Below are 17972 nucleotides of genomic sequence, written 5' to 3' on the forward strand. Positions count from 1 at the left end.
CCGCCTTGTACTGGTAATACAGTAGCCTTGGACAAACGTGCCACTGAAGCGTCCACAACTGGGACCCTTTCCCAGAGCTCCGCATGAGACTCTGGCATGGGGTACAGATTAAGGAATCGTTTTGGCATCTGAAGCCTCTTATCAGGAGTTTTCCAAGCCCCTTCTAACAATTCCTGTAACCCCTCATCTGAAGGAAAAGTAACAGCCTCCTTCCGCTGTCGCTTAAAAACACCTTTAACAGGAGTCTTATCCTCCACAGTCAGCTTTAAAGCCTGCTTCACAGCTACAATGAGATCCTCTATACCAGCAGCAGAGTTCTCTTCCAAATCATCACCCTGATCCCAGGGGATGTCAGTATACTCTCCTTCCTCTTCATCTACCACAGTAGTTAAAGCATAAGACCTTCTAGGGGTCCCTGCCACATCATCCATTTTGTCCAGCATTTCACTGAACCTGTTAATCCCTTTTGCAGTATCCTGCATCACCTGGATAAGTGCAGGATCTGCCTGGGTAAGAGGCAAGGAGCCAGACGACTGCTGAGATGATGGCATAGGTCTCTGTGATTCTACCAGCCCATCACTCTGCCTGTCCAAAAGCTGCACCAAAGCGTTTACTGACCTGCCTAGGGCCCTGGCCCACGCAGGTTCCATATGCTCTGCCCTATGGGGATCACTGCCCATGGGTCTCACATCAGCGCAAGTAATACATAAGCCCCCCTTGGCCATCTGCTCAGGGACAAACTTTTGTGTGCAAACATTGCACGCGCTCAGTGCATTAAGGGCTCCCTCCCCCAAAACCACAGCCTGATGCTCAGACATGATGCAAGTGATAATGTATATCTATAGTATACACAGTGCAAACAATGTACAAGCGTTTATACAGAGCAATGCACCCAGTCACTTATCTGTCTGTTGGTTTCAACTGCGGGGAAGCGATGCCCAGGAAATCCAAGTCACTCTGCCAGGATCAGTAAGCCAGCTCAGCTCCGCTGCAAGCGTTCTGAAAGGCGCCAAAGTCAGAGTGAAGGAAGAGACCACAGGTCCCTGCTGCTGCGGGGTCCGTGACCTTTTGGCGCCAACCACCCCCAGCAAGCCGCTCCTTAGGTAGGATTTCCTAGTTCCAGTGTCTCCCCCTCAAATGGGGATCACTTGGAACATGCCTGTCACAACGCTGCTGTCCTCTCATCTAGGAGCTCAGCGTGTAAGCTCCGCATAAAATGGCCGCCGCCATCACGGAGCGCCTGTCCCCCATGATCCCCACCTAAACGTGGAGCCGGTTTCAGGGTACTCCGGAGCCCAGGCAGCCTTTTAGAAAAGGCTATAAGCGCTGCACAGGGAGACCAGACAGTGTCTCCCCTGTGCACAGTGAGCTGACAGGACGCGCTTCTGTCAGCTCCTGCTGCGCAAGCAGTGTGAGGATTCACTATGAGAATCCTCACACTGTGCCTACCTAGCTAGGGTAAAAGTTAATAAAATAATAAAAATCCCCTAACTACTCTAATTCTTCGGCTGCTCCTGCAGCCCTTTAGAATAGCACCCACTCCAGTGGGCACCTAACACGAACTGAAGAGTCCAGGGATGCAGTAGGGGAGGAGCCTACCCTCTAAAACTTTAGGATAGGTGCCTGGCTCCTTCGGACCCTCCTACATCCCAGTGTTGAGCTGTGTCACCAGGACCATTGAAAGAGAAATATAGAATATGTTCAAGTTTCAGGTGTTTGACTGCCTTGAATATATTTGAGTTAAAGTTATGAGTGACAGGTGCTTAAAATGCTAAATCTCTAGTTCTGCCACGGTTCGGGAATTCTACATATTTATTTGTGAGTGCTTAAAACACTTTTTTAAATTGTATCACATTGTATTATAAAGTTGGAATGTGTCTGAGACTAAAAAGAAGCTGTCAGTATCTAATGTGAGTGGAATGCTTATTAATGTTGGGAAAAAAACAATCATCCTCTAAAATCGGAACTATGTTTTGTTATATCCAAAGCGTGTGTCTTGTGCATTAATGTTAAGAGCAACAAGTGATAAATTTGTCAGATTTTTTTTTATAAAACCTCTATGTTTACGTGACAAAAACAAGACTGAATGAGATGCTGGAGATGTTATTCTGCCAATAAATACACCCACCTAGCAGCAGTGATGAGAAACACATGGAACTCATTTAGATTTAAGACAAACTATTTTAAGAAGCAGACTGTAATCTAAACTAAACGCCTAGCAAAGTATTAAAATGTGACTTTGATAAAGCTTTATTTGTGATAATGACAAAACAGAAGCCACATACTGATATGCGCACACATCGCCTTATTCAGCTGAACGTCAAAATTCTCTAAAAGGGGATTTCTGGTATTCTGCGCACACCCTACCCTACAAAAGCTATACAAATGAGATCATACTGTACATCTGATGAAACTTAATACTTCCAAGAACATACATTTTGAGGGCTCACCCCTGAGCATCAGAACGTTCACTGAGAAAATATGAGGAACTCAATCATCTGATCTAAACAGAACCTTGAGAGTATGTTGGGCTATTACGGTCTTCAAAACTGCACTGTCCTAATGAAACATGAGGAAAGGCTACAGCTAGGTAAAGGTGGTTCCGGCACTCTTCTAGCTGAAGAAGCAGACAGAAGGAACACTCTTCCAAAGTCAGAAATCTACGACTACCAAGGGCTGAAAGATGGATCCTGCAAAGCTCTAAGAACTGCTTTTTAATCCCAAAGAACACTGCGACCAAGAAATAGAAGATTTTGCACTTGGCAATATCTGCTATGTTTTTCTGAAAGGAAAATGTCACAGAAGAAATCTGCATCTATTAGGACCCTAGGCCTGAATCTGAACCATCTTATAGCAAAAGAAGAAGAAGAAACTTCATTAGAACCTGGGTAACATGGTTGTCCCAGAGAACAGATAAAATCAGATTGATTCCACTAGGAATCAACAGTAAAAGCCATGGTCATCAGTAACCAATTCCATATGACAAATGACTACATCTTGAAAAGATTGCTGCTTAAAACCACCGGTGAAGTGACATGTGAAATAATATGGTGCACTGGGATGCTAGCTAAAGATTGGACTTGCACCACTTTCACTCAATTGTATCTGAACAACAGTGAACGATAATGAGGATACTGGAATGCCTCGATTTCACAACCACTCTCATTCAAAGATGTAATGAAATCAATCTAGTAACTCAAAATTAATAGAAGTAAGAAAATAATCTTGTAGTACAGACCTAATGCCCACTGCAGCTTGGTGTAACAAAACCCTAGAAACAACCTCCTCCGTGATGGAATCAACTGGACTCCCTGAAAACAGCCAGTTACTCCCCTCAAACACCAGCATCATTGCAATCCACTTACGTGCGGACTACGATAAAAAAGTAGCTACATTTTATTGCAGGATGGCTTTGCACATACTACACACCGAATGCATGTTCGCAGTCAATGAACAATCACCCGGCCTGCGAATTACCACCCATGTGATCAGGTCTGAATTAGGCCCCTTAAGCGACAACCTTTAATAGGAACATGTTAATAGGCATGCTTGATCTAGTAACGCCTTAACTTTTCCTTTCCCCGCACTCTTTACCACAGCCAATAAAGCTTCTATTTTGTACTTGTTTATCTGAAGGTAAATCTTTAGCAATTTTAAATTGAGGATGATTTGAAAATGCTCATTTGAAACCAGAAAGTGGCTGGAATAATAAAAACCAGAACACAGACAATCACTACTGCCGAGTTGAATTGTTGCATCTAAGTCCTCGTGCTTCAAAGTATCTGCAGGCAGACCAGTTAAAAATAATCTTGACCAGTTAAGTCTGGGTGTGGTACAGGGGTCCGACAGTCGGGATCCCGACAGTCATTAGCCAGACATCGGGATCCCGACTGGCCGGACCCTGACAGCATGGTGAGCGCAACTAAGCCCCTTGCGGGCTCGCTATGCTCGCCACCTATTCTATTCTCCCTCTATGGGGGTCGTGGACCTCCACGAGGGAAAATAGCAGGTGGCCATCAGGAACCCGGCTGTCATGTTTTGACAGTCGGGATCATGCCTGGGTAAATGCCTGTCGGGATCCCGACTGTCGAGACCCCGTCCGGCACCCGTTAAGTCATATGATGTATCCTCTTGAAACAGTTTCCCTAACCCAACAGGATCCCAATAAGCTTTGCACCCACTGCAGGTGTGACTATGCGTGTGTCCTGACATCCTTATTACGTTTGACCAGATGAAAATTTACCTAGAGTTAAAAAAAACTGTCCTACCTGTTCCCCGATGTCTAAAGGAACAAAAAGGAAAAAAGACAGAACTTTTTGTGTTGGAGTTGATGATGTCGTTTTCAAGATATTACCTCCTTTAGGAAATCATTTTGACTAAATTGAGCCAAAATAATACTTCCCCTGTATAGAGAAGATTATTTTTTTAGACTCTTAGGGGGAAATTTACTAAAGGAAATTTGTAAAAAAAAATAGGTGTATTTGTATTTATAAAAACACTTATTTTTGACATTTACTATCCCGAAAATACGGCAATTCGTATTCGTATTGATAGCACATCAATACGAATACGAATTGCCGTATATTCGGGATCGTAAATGTCAAAAATAAGTGTATTTCTAAATACAAATACACATTTTTTTTACAAATTTCCTTTAGTAAATTTCCCCCTTAACCTACCTGTCAAGAAAAGAACCAAAAGGGCCTAATGTACTTATAGCCAGAACATCTTCAATTGCAGCCTCCTCTAGGTAATCCCTGACATGTTCTGCTAATGAAAGTAAATCCCCTCAAGTTAACCCACCCATTATCGCACTGCCTCAATAACCCAGACAGAAGCCAATATAGACCTCAATAATGCTTGTGCTTTCTTAAAAATATATTTTAAAGTAAGTTCAATGTTCCTGGGTATCTCTCAAAGAACCCACTGATAGAACGGCATTTGCTACTTTTGATAATCTTATGATAGAGACATATACTGTACATTCAGAGAGGTTTCAATTTAAACCCTACTGGCTACCGGCTAGTGGTATAAAGACTGGAAATGTTTGGAGATGAGAAACTTTGTATACTGCGAGTCTTCCTTTGATGGGAGAAGGCAAGAAAAGAAACAGTTACAGCTTTCATTTAAAAAGAAACCTATTAGGATCCCCTTGAGGATCGACAAATTCCTTCTCTGCCACACACGAAAATGCCTTCTCCAAGTTAAATGGCCATGCCATCTATTTTGGGGAGAGATCCGAAGGGGAGCATCCATTAGCATAAATAACAGCCAGATGTTTTTAGCAGGTAAGCCCCAGGGACTGGAGTGTTTGCCTTTATGTAGTGGTCTGGGACCTGCAGGAGAAGTTTATCTTTAGAATTGGGCTGCTGGTCATGGGAGAAGACACGCTTTTAGACTCCTAACATCCTGTCTTATGTTCCCCCGATGCACTGATGGACACATAAAACTAAACTTTTGTGCACTGCAGGAAAATAAAGAAGCAGATGAAGAGCACCTGACTCCCTGAATCAAAAAAATAAAATAAAAATGAAATAGTCTAAGAAGCCACAGGGGTTTATATAGAAAGAGAAGAGTGCTTGAATTAAGTGCACCCGGTACCCAAGGGCACATCTACTATGAAACTAATGAAGCTTAAGCTTCAGGGCCCTAATTCTATTGGGGCCCTAAAGCTAATTTTATTTTTTGATGAGTGATTTTTTTTTTTACAAAACTGATGGGGGGTTTTAAGTGCATGTTCTTAAAATAAAGTTATTTTACATTCGCTTGTATATTTTAAAAACAAAAATCAGATTTCCACCTCAAGTTATGTACTGTATGGTAACAGGTCATCACCAATATTACTACTACAATACTCATCAGTCTGTATAACTTCTCTGTGTGACATTCTCAAGAATAGTGGAGGCTGAGAGATTCCCTTTCCCATAACAGTTACAGCTTCAGGCGACTGGTACCCTAATTTCCAGTATCCCCAATTCGATTAAGAAATACAATTTTTTATCACAAATTATCTTGGCAATTAGAAAATCCAATATTGCAAAGGAGTAGAGGTCATTAGGCCGACATGCATTAAGTCGAACAATGAATGTTGACAGGCCTTCGGTCGAAACATAAAGGTTGACACGGCTTTAGGTCGACGTGAGTATTTAACCTTTTTTGTCCTGAATTTTGACACAGTCGACATGGACACCAAGAAGTGTACCGCGGCCCCTCGCTAGGCCCCGGCACACTATTATATTCTCCCTCCATGCTCTAGTGGATGGTAGGTCATGAAACACCACCTGTCAGCACATAATAGTTGGGGAAAAAAGGGGGGAAAATCCATGTCGATGTTTTGACTGTCGCCCTTCACAATGTAGACCTAATTCTTGTGTCAACCTAAGGCCTTATAACTACCTTATGACTGTCAAGCTAGTGATTATATAACTTATAACGATAATACGAAAATGTTTCTACTACAATGATCACGACACAGTTGCTTAATCTTTAAAATACAACAGTATTTAAATTCTGAGATGTTTAGCCCCATCCTAGGATAATGATAACAGAAGAGGTACTGTGCAATTTTATACAGTTATATTGTGGCAAATATGACATTTATCAGACAACAGTAACCCCATGATGTACTGGGCAAAAGTAAAAAGAAAAAGGACAAAAGCCATTACACAGAAAATTAAGCTGGCAATACAGTAGGGAGTTTCACCCACACATAGGCCCTTATTCTGGTTCACTCGCAAAGGCAAATTCCTTCTCAAATGGACAAAACCATGTGCACTGCAGGTGGGGGGGGGGGGGCAGATGCAACATGTGCAGAGAGAATTAGATGTGGGTGAATTATTTTGTTTCTGTGCAGGGAAAATACTGACTGCTTTATTTTTACACTGCAATATATATCTCACTTAGCAGTAAAACCCCACCCAAATCTAACTCTCTCTGCACATGTTACCTCTGCCCCCCTTGCAGTGCATTGGTTTTGTCCATTTAAGAAGGAATTTACCTTTGCGAGTGAACCAGAAGGGCCATAGTACAATCTTATCTTGCTCACACCACATACATATAGAATATAGGTATATATATGACCCAAAAACAGCTTTTAAAATAGATTATGATAAACTCTAATTTGTTGTACAACTACAAGTCCCAACATGCCCTGCAAGACACAGCTGACCAGACCCCTACTTTTTAAAAACACAATATTCTTTTTTTAATTTTGTACCGATCTGAATTTTATTTTTTGGATTAATTATTAGCACCATATGATTGCTTATGGAACTCACCAGAAGAAACGCTCGGACATTCGGGACTTTATTTAATTCCATCAATAGTCTTAGGGCTTTCTCATGATTGCTGCAATATTCTTCATACACACAGAAACGGTCCTTCTGCAAGAAAAGTATAGAAGAATAAACATTACCAATAGAAATTACAACATTAAACGGCACAAATCACAATGAAGGGCCAAACAGTCTCATCTCATAACATCACACATATCTGTGTTTACTACTTTATGGCCTTGGGTTAAAGATATAGAGGCCAGTGTAAAAAAAACACAATTACAAAGATTTTCCATTTCTTATCTTTTCCCAAATGCATGTTTTTGCTCATTCATGTCCAAGAGACGCTCTGTACAGCTTAGTTATACCCTTTTCACATTGCAAAAACCTGCTTTCAACCCGTTTTTCTAAACGTGTCTTAAAACTGGTCAAAAGCCAGTTAAACCCCTTTCATATTGCATGATGTAAAGGTATATTGCAGTTTAAATACCGTTTGGTACCTTTCAGATTCAACCCGTTTCACCCATAGAAAGCCATACAATGTCATTTTAAATGTTTTTTTCCTGCTTGTGGGCGGGGATCAAGTGTGGTTATCATGTATAGCAAATACCGTTTCTGAGCTGTTCACACTGCAGGTGAAACGGCTCAGAACCGTGTAGGATCCTCCTTTTAACACGTGTCAAAATGCCGGTTTTCTGTAACCGGTAAATTGACAATGTAGCTTTCACATTGCAGCTGGAAACGTTTTAAAGCACTAAAAAAACGGCAATATACCGTGTTACAGCTGCAATGTGAAAGGGGTATTACAAATTCTTCCATTTATTGTTGTGTTTCCCTTGTGGAGAGCATTCAGCTGTCAAAACTGGAGACAGGTTTAAAACAACCTGTATCCAATCAGATCATACTAACAGCAGTAGAACGTATAAAGTGCTGCCAACTCCTACATGGTTGTGCATAGGTGAATATAAAGTTCAGTCGGAAGAGCTAAGCAGACATGTAGCATCTAAACATGAACAAAAACACAAAGTAGCAATGTGATAAAACAAACCAAAAACGATACCGAATAAATTATGTTTGTCATGGCTAAAAAAGCAGCCAAGCAGCCAAGCATCTTCAACTTGGCTGGATACACATTAGACAACATATCATATATCAATATGATGCTACAATGCATATAGGCATGATTTATCAGCCATATAAAGGGCCAGATGCACTATGCTTCAAAAGTGATATAATGGAGAGTGATAAACAGCCAGCCAATCAGCTCCTACCTGCCATGTCAAAGAAAAATGTTTGAAAAATGTTTGAAAAATGACAGGTAGGACCTGACTGGTTGGTTGTTTTTTTTCGCTCTCCATTTTATCACTTTTGAAGCTTAGTGCATCTGGCCCAAAGTGTGTACCTCTGATAAGTCACTCCCTTCGGTTGTTTTCTGGGCCATCGCAACAATTCCGCCAACGACAAAATGCAATCAAAACTATATTTGAAGTAACGTTTATATTGGCAATGGGCACACACAATATATCATTCGGTGTGTACAGGCGATAAGATATTTTTATTTTGATTGTGCTGTCGCCACGGAAACAGGTTGTTTTGATGTGTGCCCAGTTTTACACATTATAAATTGTGTTTTACATTTTGCCAACCCTGCAGGTTTAACCATTCCATGAACAATTATGGATATTTTTAGTGTTCAGGGAGAAAGGTGCCAAAAGAAGCCCTATCAGTGTGTTTATCATCATTGGCCACCATCGATATTAGCATTGTGTGAGTTACATCGATGGTATGAACCCGACAATGGTAATTGGGGCTCTATCACTCACCAGACAGCAGGGCAATCAGTGATGGAGATGGCACTTTGCAGGTTGCATTTGGGGAAGAAAATAAACCATTGCAGGGCTCTATTTCATGAAAGAGGGAGCACCAATGGTGAACTCATTGGTCATTGGGTATTAACTATCGATCATAATTGGCCATCACTAGCTTGTGCAGTACAGAACCAGACAGTATGGAGAAGTTATGTATAAACCAAGAAAGGTAAGGAGAAAGGTAGAATACAGGGAAACACCTTATGCTCAAGTCTGTCAGGTCATGTGCTACCTCCTTCAGGTATGCATGTCTGTACACGAGACCCTTCCTGTATGCCTGTGTGTGTATCTATATGTCAGACTCCAGTAGGTGTGTGCCTCTAAGTGTGACCTTCCCAGTATATATGTGTGACTCCACAGTACAGATGGAGCATTCTTCAACTAGCCATCTCTGGATAGCCATACTGAGTTTAAGGATAAGGAAAGGTATAGTATCAAAGCTAGATAACCACCCACGTGCCCCTTGAAGTGTACCAGGTTGCTGCACCCTGATTTATCGCAAAATATGTATAAAACCAGGAATCTGGGGATGAAATGATCTATTCAGAAATGTAATCCAGCAAACACACAATCACATCAGGCTCCCTGTAATTAATCAATAATGAAGAATGAAATTCCATAAATGTTTTCACTACAAGCAGAGGCATATCCGTGCAGGTTTCAGCACACGGAACCGGCGAATTATATCTATGTTACAGCATTAAATATTTCATGTCAGCTGATGCCGTCATCACTGGGGCTAACAATGGTTTTGTACCTGTAAAACTTGTTATAATTTCAATTGCAGAAGATTCAACCTCAGCACCCACCCACACTCACACAGCTGCCTCTCCTGCTCTCAAACCCCACACACAAACACATTACCTGCCAAGCACAACCACCACCCTAACATACACCACCATACACATTCCCAAACACACCCTAACCCAACACACTCTGCTCAGGACTCTGGGTCTGATGATCATGTGGTTCCTAATGCAATCGCAGTGACGATTCTATACGCAGCTGCCATGTGCCACATTCACCATCCTGGATATGTACTGAGAGCCCAGCAGCACCACAGATCCCAGCACATTTGCACACACATGCAGCAGTGGTGGCAGATCATTCCATAATCCGCCATCTGTGTGACCCTATAAATGTGCATATTAGCTGTGGGAGCTGAGACTCTGGTACAATGTTTTCTGCATATGGGATTGTAGGTGTATCGGAATAGTGACCACATCTGAGATATGCTCTCAATGTTAACTTACTGTAAAATAGTTGTTGCCCTGGCTTCCAAAATTCACAATGTGAAATCAAGCCAATGTGGTATAAATTGGAACAAGTACAATCCACAGCACCAGCTTGCAACATGCAGAGATCGGCTGGTATTGTTCTGGTACCAGATACCACAAAGTACCTACAGAGTCCATGATTCAATGGGTCAGGCTGTTCTGGCAGCCTATGGTCATTATGGTTCTGCTCCTCAATGTATAACTAACAATGGAAAACTGTAGCTCTGCAATGTGGTTGGACAGAAGGATAAACATTTGTTTTCCATTGGGTTTTATTTTCTTACACAACATGGTGATAATTGTTACTGTTACTCCATGTGTTTTATTAAATTACTTCTAATTGTTATCTGAATCTAAAGCAGACAATTCCTAGCGGCACTGGTTCTGCATTTGTATGTGTGCTTGTCTTTATTCGTAGTGATTTGGGAAGTAGCAGACTCCCTTTCACAGCTGCAGCGACAATTAGGATAATCAGCGCCTTGCGGAATTGTTTTCTTTTATCTTGTTATAACCATTTGTACACCTGACATAGAAGCAGTGTGGTGTCAGGGTGGTTAGGGTATAGTGGGTCACGTCCCCACGCAAGGCTTGCTATGCTTTGAGCATGCTGCTCTGTTGCACTCTAACTCTTTCCCCGCTTGGAAAGTGAAGTATGAACCAAGTTGGTCTACAGCCAAAAAAGTGTGAAACTTGCATTGACCTTTTGAGTGTCGACTATTTCCATGTCGACCGTAAGCTTCTGTTGACCTTTTGTCAATGACTAGCTATGGTACATCAACCATTTCAAGGTGTCGACCTAGTCACTGTCAACCATTATTAAAAACCGCATACCTGTCACTAAAGGTGACGGTATAAAGATCCTGGCAGTTCAATGGTCAGAATGCCAACTGAGTATTTTAACCCTAATCCTAACCCTCCCGCCCCGCAGCCGAACCCTAACCAAGCTCTGCACACTAACACTCCCCTAGTGCAGTGGTTCCCAACCCTGGTCCTCAAGTACCCCCAACAGTGAACGTTTTCCAGGTCTCCACACAGAATCACAAGTGACACAATTAACTCCACCTGTGGATCTTTAAAATGTGTCTGAATAATCTGTGCACCTGCTGGTGACCTGGAAAAAGTGCACTGTCGGGGGTACTTGAGGACCAGGGGTACTTGAGGACCCCCCCCCCCCCCTTCGCCTGCATAATTATCGCATATGCTCTAACATATGCGATAATTATGGCAAAGGACAGCTCTTGCGTTAAGAACTGTCCTTTGCGGTGAGAGTCAGCGGGACCCGGCAGCTCCCCCCTCCCTCCCTTACCCGGCGCCGGGCTCTCCTCCTCCCTGCACCCGGAAGAGGATCACAGTGCAGGGAGGAGGAGGTCACAGGTCTGGGCAGCACAGTGCCTGGACACAGGTGAGGGGGGGTCGGTGTGGGGCGGAGGCGGGTCGCGGTAGAAGCCCCCCGTCGCGGTAACCCGGCGGGGGATGTTTAGAGCATCCGAAAAAGCGGTAAAAAGCCAGATAATGAGGTTTTAACCGCATTTTTAGATTAGAGAATCTCCCCCCAGGGTTGGAAACCACTGCCCTAGTGCATACCCCTAACCCCAGTATTTACTGTTGGGATCCCTCGAGATTCTTACAGTCGGGATGGTGACTGCCAGGATATTAACTACACCCCCACTATAGATGCATTACAATGGGATTTAGGAGGGATTGCGTCCTGTTTCCCACTTAAATTTCCACCTTTTCTGGAGAATCATGTGTACTGCCCACAGTGACCCTATGCATGATGCAAGGCTTTCAGCAAGCAAGTGCTAATTTCTGGGTGAAGACAGATCTATCCAGCTGACAGAACTACTGCTCCTAATTCTTTTACTGTTTAGTTCAGGGATTTCCAAACAGGTTTCCTGCTCAATGTCCATCCAAAAGGATTACGAGAAACCTCGCCAAATAGTCCCCTCTTCATGTTAGCACACAGGTCAATGTTTCCATAGGAAATGCAGAGGTGATGTCAAAGGTGACTTACAGGAAACCTTGCCGTGTGCTGTTATTCTGTTTGTGCATCACTGTGTTACAAAACCTTATATTTATATATTTATCTTTATTGTAAAGTTACCAGAGTTACCAGACCCCAGAATTGAAATTTTCAGATACAATGTGCAGGGCCATAACTGGGGGGGGGGGGGGGGGTGTTCACGCGCACCGGGCACTGGAGGGGGGGCGCTGTTAGGTCCAGGGACAGCCAGCGGAGGTCCGGGTAGCCGCTGTAGCGGAAGCTTGACTCCGTCCGTCTCTACTCTCTCCTACTAGTGCGGCGGCGGTAAGCGCTGGTGATGACTTTGAAAAGACTTGCCGGACGCTGATTGGCTGAATTCATCCATCGTATGCGATGCCTTTAACTGCCATAGGATCCTACAAATCCTTTTTGCAGCCATGGCGCTATCCGGATCCTATTCGATGCGGAAAGGACCGCACATCAGATAGGATCTAGAGGTAAAACACATAGGATATGGCACTTTTCATACAAATTATTGGCCACCCGGGTCGAAAATTGTGTAAATTAGGGGCCATATTGTATTAGTGTAGGTCCACCTTGAAAGTTGAGGGGTCTATTTATATACAAGAAGAGGCCTTTTTAGTGCCAGATACGAGGGGCATAATCTTTAGAGGACACAGAGCATTAATCAGATGAGCTTTTAACTTACCAATGTAAATAAAAAAAAAAAAAAACATAATTAAAATTTCACCTATGCGATTGTTGTAGCTTTAAAAATGCCAGTAAGTGACATATTGAACGTTATAACACCTGCATGGGAGAAATACTGTAAAGAAGCATTACAACTGCTTGCCATACTGGCACCAGCATTGGGGTGTATCCAATGCCGGCAAGGGGTGAAACGGCGGGGATCACCGAAAGCAAGCGACCCTCACTGTTTAACCCCCGCATCGGCTGCTCGCCCTATTCAATGTCCGGGGAAATCCTTGCTGTCAGAGGACAGCGAGGATTCCCCCAAACAGCGAGGCTCATGGCTAATGCAAGGAGCCCGCTGCATTTAGCCACGAGCCTCGCTGTATTAGTGGCCACACAAGCCATTTTCCCCTCGCTGCAAAAACCTAGCGAGGGGGGGAACGGCATGTGGCAGGAGATCAGTTGAATACTGACCCTGCGAGCTGTGACAGCGAGCAGGCAGCCATGCTTGCTGTCACAGCTCGCAGAAAGAAAATATAAAACATGTATCGCGCATGAGCCAAAAAAGGAAAGTTTCTGAAGATGGGAACCTACTTTACTTTCAGCATAACACCATCATTCCCAAATGTTGTCTGCTGCTGTGAAGAAGGCCACTAATCTTAATCTTACATGATTTGGCTGTTTTGGCTGCTTGTGATGCTTTATTCGTTGTTGGTTTTTTTTTTTTTTTTTTCAATAAAAAAAAACCTTAAACACCTTTTGCCATTTCACTTTACTTTATGAATCTGGCCAAAGGTTCTGTCATTTAGCTGTACCGATCTGCCAGTCATCACTACTCATAAAATAGAGGGATCTAATGGTTAGCATTCAAAGCGTTATGTTGGCTTCAAGATGCGGTATTTAAGGTGAAGGCTCTAAAAGCAAGATTTTACGATGGATCAGAGAACACAGGGCAGATGCTGTGCAGAATGTGTGTGTGTGTGAAACCCATAACAATGTGTTTATGCTTTGCAGATTATCAGGGTCAAAGCTCTATTTGGGAAAGATGGATTTTGGTGTGGTCACCTGACATTAATAATATTGCAAGCGTTTGGCAAATCATTGGGTGTGATCAGAGCCAGGAAGCACAAAACATCTGGCTCCTCACAATCATTCTTGTGCAACAGAACAATCACTGGACGGCCGCCGATCACGTTTAAAGAGAGGCAAATGTTCTCTCAGGGAACGGGCTTGTGGCTGAGTTACAGAGAATCTCTGCTGGGAGAGAAGTCTGTTAGGATCAGGATCTTCTTCAGGGGTTGTAAGAGGCTGCATAGTGTAGTCTTCATAATAATCGATTACTGCATCTTCCAATGCAGCCTATGGTATTATACAAATCTGTGCATCAGAGAGTTGGACATGTAGATCCTCAGCAGGCAATAATTTCCCTTATGTTAAGGTGCATAAAAATATGGTGTAACACAGTGGTACCCCAAATGGGTTAAAATGAAATTCCTGGGGATAATAGACAGTCACGGCAGCGCGAGATGTCACGTTATCAATGGCTATACAACACACAGCCTGGCAGCAATTAATGATGATTACCATGCATGGCTGTGTGGGGGTACACATTTTTGTACCCCACATAACCATACATGGTAATCATCATCATCAATGGCTGCCAGGCTGTGTCACATACCAGATGCTAGCCATATGATCAGAAATTGGAAAAAAGAGAGGACATACAGTTGCTGCTATTTCTCACCATGGGGCAGATGCATTATAGCGGCGCGATAATACTTCCTGCTTCGCCTCATTAGCAGGAAGGGACATCGACAAGATGTATTAACATCTTATCTGCCGAAGCGGGGGAGCGTTAACTCCCTCCTCCGTCGACGTCCCCTCCTGGAGACAGCGCATCAATTTACACTGATGCGCTGTCTTCTGTCCCCCGGCCGGCTCGACTGGGCATGCGCGGGATCTCACTGCTCACGCAAGATCCCCAGCGCAGCCCAGAGCTAACAGCAGGGACAGCGCTGTCCCTGCTGTTTAGATAGGGCTTCGCCAGCCTGCTGCTGGTGAAGCCAAAACCACCATTGGGCGGAACGGTCAGCGATGCTGACCGTTCTTACATTTGACCTGCTATCATATAGATCTTTAACGCATCCCGGCTCATTCATACATGGGGGAGAAGCGGTATCAGTGCACATAACGTGCGCTGATACCCCTTCTCCCCCAAAACAACACTTCATACATCTGCCCCACTATATGGTCTTTAAACTATTAACAAATGAAGCCAGAGTCTGATTAATAATGAGGTGAATGGGACTACATTCCTCGGCCTCCACATCAATGGAGTGTCCAGTGCTAAAGTAAACAAAGTCCATTTTTTTTAGCCATTTCATGGTGAGATCTGGATGGGTTTAAAGTGCTGTTGGGTTAAGACTATTGAGGCCAGCAGCTATGCTGACAATGCACTATTTGGTTCTCAAACAATCTGTGAATCACTAAAGCTTGAGCAAAGATCTGGCTAAAATGACATGATTACCATAGACCAGTGATTCCCAAACTGTGTGCCGTGGTTCCCTGGGGTGCTCCAGGAGACTTGCAGAGGTGACCTGGGCTGGTAGTCCAGGACAAATTGAACTTATTTATGATCAATTTAACAAGCAAAACCAGTGCTTGGGGCTGCCAATCATAACATACGTGGACAAACAGTAGCAAGTCCTGTCCCTCACAGCATAGCTGACCCTGGATGACATATAAAAACAATTTACTTAATTTAATATTGTTTTAGGAATTTCTCAATAACAAAACATCCAGCTTAGGGGTGCCGTGAAAATGTTTTAATGCTCTAGGGTGCCGTGATTCAAAAAAGTTTGGGAACCACTGCCATAGACATCCCCCACTCAATGGCTGAGGATACTCATTACTATTCTCCCTATTTTAGCCACTTCAGTAAGTGGGGGAGGTGAAAAATCAGGTGTCTCCTGCACGTTATGGGAGAGTAGATAGTATGAGTTGAAACTTTCAGGCATTTGGAAATAACCGCACAAGGAAACAGCAAGATACGATCATAACCCTAAGGCGGGGAAGACGCAGAGAGGCGGGCGGGGAAGACGCAGAGAGGCGGGCGGGGAAGACGCAGAGAGGTAGGTGGGGATGACATAGAGAGGCAGGCAAGGAAGACGTAGAGAGGCAGGCACGGAAGACGCAGAGAGGCGGGCTGGGAAGACGCAGAGAGGCGGGCTGGGAAGACGCAGAGAGGCAGGCAGGGAAGACGCAGAGAGGCAGGCGGGGAATAAGCAGAGAGGCAGGCGGGGAAGGTGCAGAGAGGCAGGCGGGGAATAAGCAGAGAGGCAGGCGGGGAAGATGCAGAGAGGCAGGCGGGGAAGACGCAGAGAGGCAGGCGGGGAAGACGCAGAGAGGCAGGCGGGGATGACATAGAGAGGCAGGCAAGGAAGACATAGAGAGGCAGGCACGGAAGACGCAGAGAGGCGGGCGGAGGTTACGCAGAGGGAGCAAGCGGAGCCGGGCTAATAAAAAGAAAAAACATACAAATACACCAAGTGCCTAATCATAAATGAGCCTAATGTATGGGGGACCTTTATCTACAGAAATGCTATGATTCATGTATCTTATGTTTAAAAATCATCCGTAAAATAACCAGTATTTTAAATCACATAACCAAACTGCATTTGCAATGGATAAACTGAGATTATCCATATTATTTCAATGCAATGTCCATATTATCCATGATGCATACATACATTAGCTAGTTTTTATAACACCTATATTTGTCTTCTGGACTACGGACGTCACTTCTGCATATTATATTATCGCTTCAAGTCCAGTGCTGTAGATTGTATGTTATTAGATCAGTAATGTCTATTCCCTACTAAACAGTAAAGCGTTAATGACACGTGTGTAGAAAACAGCTGCTAAATATAGCGGTCCGCTCAGTATTACAGAACTATACGTAGTAATCAGTAGGCACATTGTCTCTGACTTTCCCACCATGGAGACACCACTGTATAAACTAACAGGAGGCTGATTAGAATTACAGGAGCAGGTTACACATTGATAAGTGTAGCCGGCAGTGGATCAAATTTCAGAAATTTGTACAAGAAACAAATGGAGAGGAAGCTGCTGGTCACAGATAACGAGGGAAACATTTGCTACTCACAAATTTCAAGAAAACATTTCCCAGCTCGTGCTGTGATTGAGGTTCGGGATGGAGGCTGCTCTCCAATGTTTCCAGGAATTCCCGATGCACTTGAAGAATGTCTTCAATGTTGGAGAATAAAATCTGGAGGAAGAGGAGACGGTGAGATGAGGAAATGTTTACTTCGCATAAGACAGATCATCGGAGAGCATGAAAAAGGTCACATTTATTCGCAAGTTTACTCTCTGGATTGTAAAAATAGATTTTTCAAATAGAAACTGCCATGAAACGGCCAAAAAAGTGCTATATATTATAAATATTTGTGATAGCGCCCTGAGTAGTGAAGTCAATTTTGATCCCTCTCCTCTACTATTAGTGGGGCTACTGTGCTGTTTACATTATTTATTTCATATCTACATCTATTATCCACAGGAGGAAAGCAGATTTCCATTTTTTCTAATTTTATTTTTTGGATGGGTAAGATACTTGACGTTTGTATTCAATTGACCTTAAGCAATGTTACAGTATATTGTAGCAATGTTTAAATATAGTACAGATGTGCCCTCATTCACATGTAGCGCAAAATGGCTGGTGCGAGTGGCAGCGAGGTCCTGTACCCAGCATTTTCCACTGGAAAAGGCGCCTTAAGGCACATACACACTGGGCAACTTTGAGCTGAGAGATGCTGGGGGTGAGATTTAATAGGATGAGAGTTTCAGAAAGTGAGAGATT

The 17972-nt window shown here is 43.4% G+C and overlaps 1 protein-coding gene across 1 annotated transcript in view; it reads right to left on the reverse strand.

Moving 5' to 3' along the window:
• PREX1 (phosphatidylinositol-3,4,5-trisphosphate dependent Rac exchange factor 1) overlaps positions 1-17972 on the reverse strand; it is a 245025-nt gene that overhangs the window by 137123 nt on the left and 89930 nt on the right. The window contains exons 3-4 of the mRNA XM_083146391.1: positions 17262-17384; positions 7278-7382 (exon numbers count right to left, since the gene is read on the reverse strand). Of these exons, the coding sequence (XP_083002517.1) occupies positions 7278-7382; positions 17262-17384 (228 nt within the window). The remainder of the gene's footprint in view (positions 1-7277; positions 7383-17261; positions 17385-17972) is intronic.

Source organism: Crinia signifera, chromosome 6 (genome assembly GCF_055691185.1).
Source record: "Crinia signifera chromosome 6, ASM5569118v1, whole genome shotgun sequence".
NCBI classification, from domain to species: Eukaryota; Metazoa; Chordata; class Amphibia; order Anura; family Myobatrachidae; genus Crinia; species Crinia signifera.